At 37.2% G+C, this 12347-nt stretch overlaps 1 protein-coding gene and 1 pseudogene across 1 annotated transcript; one reads left to right on the plus strand and one right to left on the minus strand.

Annotated features, from left to right (window-relative positions):
- Window positions 1-5298: 5298 nt before the first annotated feature.
- Window positions 5299-6511, minus strand: LOC121636700 (transcription factor HES-5-like). The gene is made up of 2 exons (XM_041980446.1): window positions 6389-6511; window positions 5299-6277 (listed from the first exon to the last, which is right to left on the minus strand). Exons 1-2 carry the CDS (start codon window positions 6509-6511, stop codon window positions 5873-5875), a joined length of 528 nt encoding a protein of 175 aa, XP_041836380.1. The 3' UTR covers window positions 5299-5872.
- A 3904-nt stretch (window positions 6512-10415) lies between these two features.
- On the plus strand, window positions 10416-11796 carry LOC121636703 (annotated as a pseudogene).
- Window positions 11797-12347: the final 551 nt, after the last annotated feature.

Consider the following 12347-nt stretch of genomic DNA (forward strand, 5'->3'; position numbering starts at 1 on the left):
ATCTCCATGCAGCTTTGGGTAGAAGTTATTTTATCATTAATATTTTTAAGATGTAGAATTATTATTCTTTAAACTTTTGTACTTTAAGTGGCTCATTCCTGAATAAACAAACACTGAAAGCTGAAAAATCTGTCTGTTTAACTTCTTAATGAGTTTTTTTCTCACTGATAAATAAACTGTGGGAGACTACATAATAATCCCATAAACCTAATCTTTTTAATAAAAAACCTCCCTACTTTTACAATACCTGATTATAGGATCAGATTTCCAGACAGGATGAAGAATCTAGAATAAGTGAGATGGTTTGGAAAAGCATTAATTAGAATCTGAATGCATTAACAACATCGTCACTATGAGATGAAAGCTCATACTGACACACACACAAAAATGTATGCACACACCTTTTTACATCTGTGTGCTATATCCAATTTATTCTTGAAGTAAAACACCAGTGACTGTAATCAAATATAATAAAACACTAAGAACTGTAAATATGATTACAGTATAATATGAGCAATAGTATCATGAACAAAAGATAGACATTAAATGTTAAACTTGTCTCTGTAGAGCAGGGGTGCCCAAGTCCGGTCCTCGAGATCTACCATCCTGCAACTTTTAGATGCAACCCTTCTCCAACACACCTGAATCAAATGACTGGCTCGTTAGCAGGCCTCTGCAGAGCTGAATGACATGCAGATGACATCTGATTCAAGTGTGTGGAGAAGGGTTGCATCTAAAAGTTGCAGGATGGTAGATCTTGAGGACCGAACTTGGGCACCCCTGCTGTAGAGCCATTATCTTTAACAGGAACAGAATCTGATATTTGTGTTATGTCCCCTAATAGATACCCAGAAGCAGAAAATATGCTATGGTAATAAATGGTAGGACCCCCCCCCCCCCCCCCCCCCCCCTTTTGTTGAAGGGTCAAATAAAGACCTCATATTTAAAAATGGACTTTTCTTACCATTTTTTCATGGGTCGGGCCTTAAAGGGATAGTATGACTTACACTGGCAGATCACAGTTTGCTTGTGAATTCAATTGAAGCAGCTGTGAATAAACACTGTGAATTACTGTAATATTTTTTTTACTCATGATGCATTGTAAAATACAGTTAAACTCAGTAAAATGTCAAAATAAGAATCTAATTTTATTGTAGAAACTACAGCAATTTCTTACAGCGTGGAGCAAAACAAATGAAAACAAAAAGATAATTCTAAATGTAAAAAATAACTCATGACAAGTTTAAATCATTGTTTTGTCAAGTATAATGAAACTGAATCTTGGGTCTTGTGAAAAACTATATTTTGTATGTTGTGATGTTTTGTAAATTCTTACCCCTAAAAGTAGACATTTAATTGGTTCAAATGCAATTTTTTGCTTAAACAGGCGTATGAAGACCATGAATGATCAGACAACCACATGAACTTGGAAACAATCTTTGCATGGGGTCAATGCCTTTTGCTCACACTGTCTATTAAAACAATCCTAAAGTTAAAGGTCATGCATTTCACAGAAATACAGTATCAATCTAAATGCAAATTATGTATTAGGTATTGTGAAAGGTGCCGCTGTTCAAATAACTTATAAAATGTTCTCTTTTTGTCCAGGTATAAATGTACTGTTTATCTGTGTGACTCCTACTTCTCAAACCTAAATTAAATTAAAACTAGAAAAAGGGGAGTTTATTTTGGAAAATCATATTGCTGTGTTGGCACATGCCACATGGATGCAAGCTCCATAAATGAGTTCAGTTTAAATCCCAGCAGGCTAGACTTTCTGCATGCCATCGATTTCTCTATTTATTGTTTCCTTCTAGTTTAGTACAAAAAAGGCCCCCAACATGATGATTGCAGTATACTTGTCTCCAAGTATATGTGGGTTTCTAAGATTCAAAAATAAGCTTGAACCAGCTAATAAAAAAAGGCAATATCATGGGGAAAAATTAAATTTTTTTAAGAAATCATCAATGCTAACAGAATTGTGAGACATCTGATTAAGGGCCATGTTGTTGGTTAGTTTACATAAATAGTTATATGTTGTAAGCAGGAGCTGTGATATCTGACGTGGCCTGTTTCAACTTAATTTTCTGCTGCAAAGCATATTAAATTAAACAGGTGGAAACTGATGTGCAACCAGTCTCAGGTGGATTTACCTTCCATCTTATCTCATTTCCATCTGTTAGTCTGTTAATCTGCTGTCTGTGTAGAGGCTCAGATTTCCCATTTCCCCTCCTCTGAGTCCCCATGGCTCCCTGCACAAGGCTGAACGTGCCCCAGTCACACGCCCTCCTCTTTCTATGCTGCTGGGAGCCACAGTGACACACGGCTTCCCACACTTCTGTATGCAGCCTGCTCAGCCACACACACAATGGAAGTGTGTCTGCTCTCACAAAGCCTCAGGACCCGTTCTCAGGCAGGGAGAGCACAGAAGGCCACTTCACAGATAAACCATCTGGTTTGGCAGTAGCTCACTGCTGAGCTGTACAGAGTGAGAAAAGAGATTATTAATAAATATTCCATAATATAATATATTAGGATTATCATTTTAACTCATTGAAAGAAAAAAGGTAAAGGTTGTGCATTACATATAGCAACATTCATTCACTGGATTAGGGTTTGACCACTTTTTTTTTGTCATATAAATCAGAAATTTACTCCAGACCTAACAATTTTTCCTTGTTTGTTGCTTTTCTTTCTGTCATCTTTATTTTTTACTTATTTCCCTATATATTCTCACGGTCAGGGTCAAGGTTTAATAATATCTGAAAGGAAACTAGATTTTCCCGTGTCCACCTCATGGAAACCATTTTCCCACTGACCTCACTGAGGAGTGGCATTCAGATAAAGCATCCCACCTGTTCTCCATGACAGCCATTAAATTCAGTTCATTGTCTGGAGCTTTGAGAGTCCTGATTGGCCAAGCGGCAGAGAGATGGCGCAAGACGAGCAGCATAAATGCTGAACAGGAACGCAGATGAAAACACAGACATCATCTGAACCTTTGCAAGCCACGGCAGAACTCCCCGCCAGAAGAAACAGACTTTGACATGGCTCTTTACTCAGACCTTGCTCTTCAGGATACCATGAAGGAGGAACTCTTCAGGTGAGCAACACTTATAGTTTCTGAATTTTGTGTCAGTAAGGTGCAAGTAGAAGTCTTTAGCTCATGAAGTGAACAAAAATATTAATAAAATTTGTGATTTTGTTTCTCTCAGGTGTAAACTTTACATGCTGGAGAGGAAATGCTGCACAGGAGTGGAGAAACTAAAGGCTCTCATTGAAGAACACCTTCTAAATGGCTTCCCTGTTTCAGACATCCTGGAGAAAACAAAGTCCTTCCTCACACTGAGAAAAGCCCTGCTGTCACACAACGGCTACTCCAAATATTCCAGGGACATTTTACGTTTGTTTCCCGACGCAGAAGAAGATGTGGTTCCGCTTTGCTTTTAACAACCAGAAATGGACAACAGAAAAGCTGAATTCATGCTGCTTCAGTTTTATGAGCAGTGCAGGTTTTATTGACGCCATTTGCATCTGTGCAATGAATCTGCTCATTGTAGAGAAATGCATTGCTTGCATGATGACAAGGAGATCCTCAGATACTAAGAAATCTTTTTAAACATTTTGCAGAAGATCTATTTTTTTAAGGTTATAAAATACTTGATCCACCTGTTTGATATTTTTATATTTTAGTTTCAACAGTTGCCGACGAGAGATTATTGGATTTGGAGTGGAAGACGGTGCTAAAGGCTTGCTAACATTTACTGTGCTGCTATTTATAAGATTTCAGATTTTAGTAGCTGCAATTTCTGTTTTTAAAAGACCACAAAAAGGGTGCCAGTCTATTATCTATGCAATATTTAGTTGTCTTTATGTCTTTGTGATGATCCTTTTTAATTTCACCCTCCGAAGTTTAAGCGTTTCCTTTGATTAAACTGTAACGTTGCACATCAGTGCAATCAGTGTTAATTCTACAGTTGCTGTTAAAATACTAAATAGCATTGTGTGATTACACACTGCTTATGTATCATTACCACCTTGTTTCAAGGTATTGTGTGTGTAATATCCTAAAGTACCAACCTTTCTTCTGAAAAGGGTTTCATTATTATTTTTTGTATGCTGTGTATGCATATTTTGTTAAACTCATCAATTTTGTTTTTATTCATCCAAAGTGGATTTTTAATTTGTTTTTATGTTGTTGCATATTTCAAGAAAATAAATATCTGAACATAAATCTTTTTAAATGGCTTCACCTCATTATTATGCTGGTTCAGCCTCAGTCTGAAAATCTTTAAGGGATATTGTGTTTTTATTTATTTTTTTATTATGGTTTTACTGATGAATGAAGTACAGTTAAAACTCCATAACTAGAGCAATTCACCAGTATGACACTAAATCTGTACAAGCAGGTGACAAGTTAAAAAGAAAAACCTACAAACATGGCAAATATAGATTTCTTGAGGGCAAAGGATTATCTTTTATGTATTAATGCAGTTATAAATATATATTAATCACAAACAATGACATCCACAAGAGGACTCCGTTGAACACGCAAGGCCACGCAAACCCCTCCAAAACATAAATGAAGCTATGAAGAAATAATCTTCATCAAACCCGCACACAGTGGAACCACACGCTGTTTGATTTTGCATAAAGAATAAACACTGTATATATGATGTCAGTTACTGCTTAATTAAAAGTTCCCAAACTTTTATCAACATGCAGTTAAAGTATTCAAGTAAAAACTTAGTCCTTATGAGCTATATTTGTTGGTATGATATCATTGAATTTATAGTGAAGATGTTTTTGTTGCAGCTGCTTGAGGTGGAGCCAACTTGAGCTCTTCTCAGTGGATATTATTAAAAATGTATTAAGCTCTGTGTTAGGTTTAGGGTGAGATAAGATTCAGTATTTGGTTGAGCTGGAAACACTTCATATCTCTAAGATGTGACACAACAACACATTGCTTTTAAGAAGATGTTCAAAGCCAAAAACATTGACTGGGATTTCATAAATCTAAACTTGTGTGTGTAAAATCTTCTATTTTAAGTTTTAGATAAGATGTGTGGTTTTGATGAGAGAACAATATCACCCTTTGTAATGCAGCATAGTGAAGTACATGGAAAATCACACATAGCACACAGAGCTGGAGTAAATGTCTTTCTTTTTGAAGAAGGTAGCAGTATTTGGCTCAGTAAATTTCAGCCGATTTTTGTAAGTATCTTTCATCTTTGTTAGGATCTGTTGTTGATAAAGCCTGATAAACATGGGGCAAGAACACAATTTTTTTTTTTTCTGATTGTTTTATTGCGCATCACTTGGCTTGAAGATATACATTCACAAGAGACAATTTACATATAAGTCCTTCATGAAAGGTATAGGTGCTGTCACTCACAGAGTTATAAAGCAGCACATTTGTCTCGAATGTCATCTGCTAAAAATGCAGACAGTTTAGATAGTCAAGAAGTTCATTTCAATCAGAAAACTGTGTGAAAACCACATGAATTTTAAACATGCTCAATATGAGAAAAAAAACAACAAAAAACTGTCTGCTAAATGGAGCAAATATACCAAAATCATTGCTAATGCTGCCAGCAATATATAGGTACTCACACTGCCAGTAATGTTTATGTCACAGAATAAAAATTTAAATCAGACATATGTCACTATTTTTCAAAAACAACATATCAAATCTGTTCTATATGCAAATATCACAAAAACACAAAATCACACCTTTACAAAAGGCAACACAGACAAATACAATGCTGTAATACAGGCAATGACTCTTGAGAAATAAGAGAACCATAATAACGAGTACTAATAAACATATTTAGTACTGCAGATCATCCCTTTTACGCAAGTCCTTTCACGTCTACCACGGCCTCCAGAGGACACTGTTAGCTGGACTCTTGCTTTTACTGATGCTGGTGTGGACTGCGGAGCTGAGAGGAGAGTTCTTATCAGAGGAAGACTGCAGCTTGTTGAAGTGGTTCAGCAGTCTTCTCTGGGACTGTGTCTTCACCTCCTCCTTGGACAGGAAGTGCACCACCTCTTGGACACACCTGGAGTAGCCCTGATCAACAGCTGCTGAGTCCACAGCTCGGTGTTGCTGCTGCAGTCGTCTCAGGAAGCAAACTGTCATCTCCAGGATGTCGGCTTTCTCCAGCTTGGAGTCCGGCTGCTGTTTGAGGAACTCTGGACCCAGGAGAGACTTGAGCTGCTCGATGCTGCTGTTGATTCGCTCTCTGCGTAGCTTCTCCACCACAGGTTTTCTGAGCTGCAGAACAAGAACAAAGTCATTAATAAACTTATTCTGAAGATGAAAATTACCAAGAACACCATGTAGCCATCTATAAATTACTTATAGCTTCATGATTCTTCGTTTTACCTTATGGTTCAGAGTCAGATGCTCCTGAGTGTTGGCCATAGCTGCAGTGATTGTAGGTGCCATAGATGGATCTATGTGCAGTAGAGGGCTCTGTAGAGAAAATCTGATCTCTGCAGGTTTCATCCCTCCTATTTATAGTCCCACATCTCCATATGAATGTGTGGGTCTTGGTCTGCCTAGAGTTTCTCACAGTCTGAACCAATCAGAGGGCTCTGCAAGATAATAAAGGATGCAAGACACTGAATGGTATTATTGTCTTAAGGATAATGGTTAGATCTCAGGGGAACAACTGGAGGGCGGTGGGGGGAGAATGCACAGAGCTCTGTGTGAATCTGGGAAAGTGGTGACCCTGTAGAGAGAACAGATCTGGTGCCTAATGCTAAGATCAATGACTTCGATTGAGCACACGCTCATCGACCATTTATGCACATCAGAAACTGGAAATAAAAAGCCTGTTTTTAATAGAGGATTGTTTCATCTTCAGCACTGATGTGCAACTGCCATTAATACAGAAAAAACTAGAAAAAGATCGTTAACGTTTTTAAAGGTGTTTGTCATATATTATCCCGCATGGCATAGATTTCTCCTTATTGGCAGCATACTGCTTGTCCATCAAATATTTTTGCAGGTTTTCCAAATATGCTTTAACCTGATATTAATAATTCTCCTGCACCATGTCCAGCATATGATGGACTCAGGAACAGTTTCTCTTTTATTCTTCTGTCAAAATCAACCGCCAGGAATGCAAAGGAACAATCTAAATCTAAAGGAGGGAAAGGAGCTTTTGAATGTTCATTAATCCTTTGCATGTCTGCATTCCTCATAGATATTTTACAAAAGCCTGGTAATGACGAGGCCTGATGACAGGAATTTCCATTCAGACACAGTGAGACAAAACTCGTAAACTGACTCCATAATTAATGTGATGTGCAACCAGACACACTTCTTTTGTTCTTGACAGCGGTGAATGGACAGAGTGTGGGAAACCAGAGAAAACTCACTCACAGAGCCCCTGTGGGACAATAGATGCAGACTGGACAAAGATGTCTGCGAAGAGGGGGGGGGATTCTTTACCACTGTTTCTAAAGGGCTATATATTTTACTCAGTCAGGCTGTGAATATGCTTTATTTAGGTCATAAAGTTTTGTTCTGATTTTTAAGATTTGAAAAATAGTTTTAAAAAAAGAGAGAAAGAGAAAGATCAGAAAACATTGACTTAAATTGTTTTATCTGATTTATGTTTTTACTTTATTTAATTTATTTAATCATTTTAAATATCATTATATCCAAAACAACATTATTTTATTTAATTTAATAACAAAATGTATAGAAATATTTCACTTAGGAGATTGTAGCTTATAAACACAATTACCTACTTTAAAACCATCAATTAAAGAATAAAGAGTATAAAACATACTCTCATTGCACATGAAGATTTTTAAAAATATCTAAATTTCTATCCCAGATGCTAATAAAAATGAACTATTTCTAATCTGTGAGCCACTTTGTATAAAAGTTTTTTATAATAGAAAAGAAAAAAGAAACGTGAAAAAATGCAAACTAACATTATAATAAAATAAAATGTAATTTCTGATCTACATTAAGAAATTTATGAGCCCTTCATTCAAATATACTGTTCTTTATTGACTACACCCCAGATACACCCTAGTCAAAATATTTATGCTTATCTCTCTTATTCTCTCCCTCCAATTGAAGAGAGTGTCTATACAACAAACTTTACCCTTGGGGGAGCGCCGGGAGCTGCTTGTGTGTGGATGAATTAGCATTTAACAAGGCACATGTCCATTGTTGAGTGGGAGCTCTGTCAATGGGCAGAGTGTGGGAAAGCTGCGAGAAGGAGAGTCACAGTTGAGTGTGATTAGCATCCTCAGCCCCACCAGCACCTGACTATTCTCCAAGGGGAGTTGGCACACTTCAGGGGTAGGTTTTTTTTTTTTTTTTTTTATAACCACTTATTTCCTTCTTTTCTTGCATTTCTTTCTCTGTCTTCTTTCTTGGGTGCCACCTCAATAACTTTTGCCAGCTTCATGTCTACTATGTCTGATAGGTCATTATTTGTCTCTAAGCTGTTTTTATTTTCTACTTTGATGGATGCCAAAAGTGTCAGGGAAATTTCAGCTTTACAACAAGGTATTTAAAGACTTTTACTCAATATTTTGACATATGTTTAATGTTTAATTGTGCTCCTAAATAAACTGACAACAGAGAAAATCCTGCAAACATATAGTTGTTGAAATGTGTCTTTCGTCAGGCTACCGACTAATGACCAATTTTCTATTCAAATAAACTCTACTGCCAGTTTTGAAAATGTAAAGGTGCTGTGTAAAAACCAGTAATGAGAGTGTTTTAACTCCTCCGAAGTTCTGTCGGCTCTGTCTGTAGTCTTTGTTCCATCCAGATGGATTGTACTGTCAGTTCATGTCTCCTGAACAGCACTGGCCTAGTTGTTATTTAGGCGCCTGCTGTGTTTCATTGATCACAGCCACAGGTTTTAGTTTAAAAGGCTCAGAAAACTAACTGGAACAAACTGCCAAAATATAGAGCGCACACACTGTCAGATGAATACGAATGTCTTTAATGGCAAAACTGGCACTTATGATCACTTTTTGTGTCAGCTAAAAAGGCTTTCACAGCCTTCCAATAGTTTAAAGATACAAAATGTAAATATATTCTATTATATTCTAAATTGTTATACTATTTAAGACAAATGTTAAATTTACATTAAAATGGCCACCTTTCACTTTAACACCAAGAATTGGTAAACCTGCATCATATACAGTCATGTAGAGAGGATGCACTTTTATTATATTAAAGCTTTACAAACTGGTTACACACTGACCTTTAAAACAACAACAACAACAACAACAACAACAACAAAAAAGAAGATTCCTACCACATCTTAAAGTTAAGTAAATACAACCCCAGATCAACAACAGCATAGCATAAGAACCTATATTATTTATTTCACAAAAATTAAGTCAAAATGCAGAAGCAGTGTGTGGAAAAAATAAGTACATCCAGGATTCAATCATTTGTAGAACCACCTTCAGCAGCAATAACTTGAAGTAATTAACTTCTGTATAATATTATCAGTCTCTTGCACTATTATTGAGTAAGTGTGGTCTATTAACATCAGCATTAGCATTTAGAACAATGCTTTAATATACTAAGGTTTGTAGGCACTCGATTATACACACCACTGTTAAGGTCCCATCACAACATTTCGATCAGACTGAACTCTGAACTTTGATTGGACCATTGCAATAACAGTTATTTCCTTTTGAGATACTCTGCTATAGATTTGTTGATGTCAGACAGACAGCTTCACTGATAACACAGTAATACATTGGTATGCAGAGGAGTTTAAGGAGTCTTTTGTTTGGTTTTTGTGTGTAATGTTTTTGTGTTGCATTTCTGCTTCTTGAAAAATACAAATTAAAAAATTAATGTTGGAGCTGATAATGAGTTAATGTCTTGTGGTTTGTTCAGATTCAGCTTTACAATTCTAACAGGCCGTACCCGTTCAGTCTTTTCCAAAGTGCACTTTAATAGCTAACATGTCAGCTGAGTCCAGTTAAATCTGAGGTGGTGCTCTCGTTTGTTTGTTTTTTTTTTATCAGTTATTTTAATCTATAAATGGTCTGTGTTCAGTGCTGGAGTTTGAACTAACTGGGATGTCTACTCCTGGGAAAATTACTATTGTCTTGAATGTTTTCCCACTTACAAATAATCATTTACAGTGTATAATGATAGACTGCAAACTAATTGTAAATTAACTTAAAATCTTTGTCAGATTGATGAGCAGAAGTACTGCTTCTCTAAGATCATTGTGAATCTTATTTATTCCTCGCTGCTGTGTTAACACACAGCTGAATGCTCCGAACTGCCAAAACCTCTGCTGAATCAATCAGTTATGCTGGTAAGTTAATCAAGTTCCACTTTATTAGTAATGCCTGGCCACTACTTCCGCCTTACTTTATTCTCCAGCATATGCTGATACAATGAGCATGTTTTCAGAAAAAGTCATTAACAGCATCAGGCAGCAGTTTGCTTGTTCATTGACTATTTTCTCAGATTCACATGGAACTCTTTGAGTATGTTTCTCTGTCCCATCAGTCATCCACCTGTTCCCCTGAGACCGAACTATTGGCTCTCAAGCAGTACAACAGCATGCAGCATATTGCTTCCTTGTTATCTAGCAGAGTTTTTTGATAGGCTAAAACTGTGAGAAACTCCAGCCAGAATAAGATCCACTCATTCAAATGGAGATGTGGGGCTATAAAAATGAGGAATGATGCAAGCAAAGACCTCTTCAGCACAGAGATCCACCCATGATTCCTGCAATCACTGCAGCTATGACCAATACTCATCAGCATCTCATCCTGAGCCACAAGGTAAATTAGAGATTTGTGGAAAATCAGTCCTCATTTGAGAATTTTTTGGTTGATACTAACACAACACCCTAGAACTGTGGTTCCCAACCTATATTCCCTGAGGACCCTCCTTCATGCAACTACCAAACAGCTGTGGACCCCTTCCTGCCCTGTGTTAAATCCATACTTGATTTTATACTTTCATTAGATACTTCTCACCATAAATGATGCATTCTGGTTGACTTTCTGGTTCCTTTGATAAAACTAAAGTTAAGGTACTTATCAACATCTAGCCTTACTTTTATTTTTTGTTTTTCAAAATAAGGATGAATCATCTGCACTGCTGCATTTCTCAGACATATCTTGTTAATGAAATAATACAAAGTTAGTGATTTTCAAGCTCCCAAAACACTGATTCCATTCGAATGAAACACACAACTGATACAAATCTAAACAAACACACCTCGACTCTTTTCTGTGTGGACATGGCCTTAATTTAAATCCACTGGTTTTGAACAGTCAAAGCCTCTGGGACACCCTGTGCTCTTTGGGGGACCCCACTAGGTTTCCAGGGACCCAAGGTTGGGAACCACTTCAGCTGGTGAAGTTATGCAATGCAAATCAACAGCAGCATCGAGCAGCTCAAGTCTCTCCTGGGTCCAGAGTTCCTCAAACAGCAGCCGGACTCCAAGCTGGAGAAAGCCGACATCCTGGAGATGACAGTTTGCTTCCTGAGACGACTGCAGCAGCAACACCGAGCTGTGGACTCAGCAGCTGTTGATCAGGGCTACTCCAGGTGTGTCCAAGAGGTGGTGCACTTCCTGTCCAAGGAGGAGGTGAAGACTCAGTCCCAGAGAAGACTGCTGAACCACTTCAACAAGCTGCAGTCTTCCTCTAATAAGAACCTGAGAGAGGTTGACTTCTCTCCTCTGAGCGCCATAGATCAAATCAGCATAACTAAAAACAAGAGTCCAGTCAACAGCGCCCTCCAGAGGCTGTGGTAGAGATTTACTCCAGTTACCATTAGACAAACTGAGACCTCATTGGTCACAACTTTTCATCAAAGATTTTCTAAATTTTAACAGAAACATCTTTGTACTTTGTATTCTATTAATACTGCAATTTCATTAATATGACCAACTATTGATAATAATTATCTTATTTATAAATTAAGACATTCATTGATGGGAGTTAACATGTTTGACCAATGCATTCTTATATATTGGTTTCAGTTGTGAAAGATAATTGAAAAATGTTTGGTTCTGCAATGTTTTGCTTTATAAACGGTACCAGTAGATCAGTGGTTCCCAAACTCTTTCTCAAGGGAGGCCCCCTTCTCATCAACAACAAAATGTCAATCCCCTCCCCACCCCCATCATCCCACCACCACTACCGTGTGGACCCCAACCCTTACAATGAAACATATATAGGAAATACACCTTTATATGCACTGGTAAATATAAAATAATAATATTGTTTAGCAGAGAAATAGTCTGGTATTTGTTATTTATTGGCTGCTACTTGCTACTTCTGCTTTAGTAAAACAACTCTGCTGTTTATGACAG

Source organism: Melanotaenia boesemani, chromosome 3 (genome assembly GCF_017639745.1).
Source record: "Melanotaenia boesemani isolate fMelBoe1 chromosome 3, fMelBoe1.pri, whole genome shotgun sequence".
Classification (NCBI taxonomy): Eukaryota; Metazoa; Chordata; class Actinopteri; order Atheriniformes; family Melanotaeniidae; genus Melanotaenia; species Melanotaenia boesemani.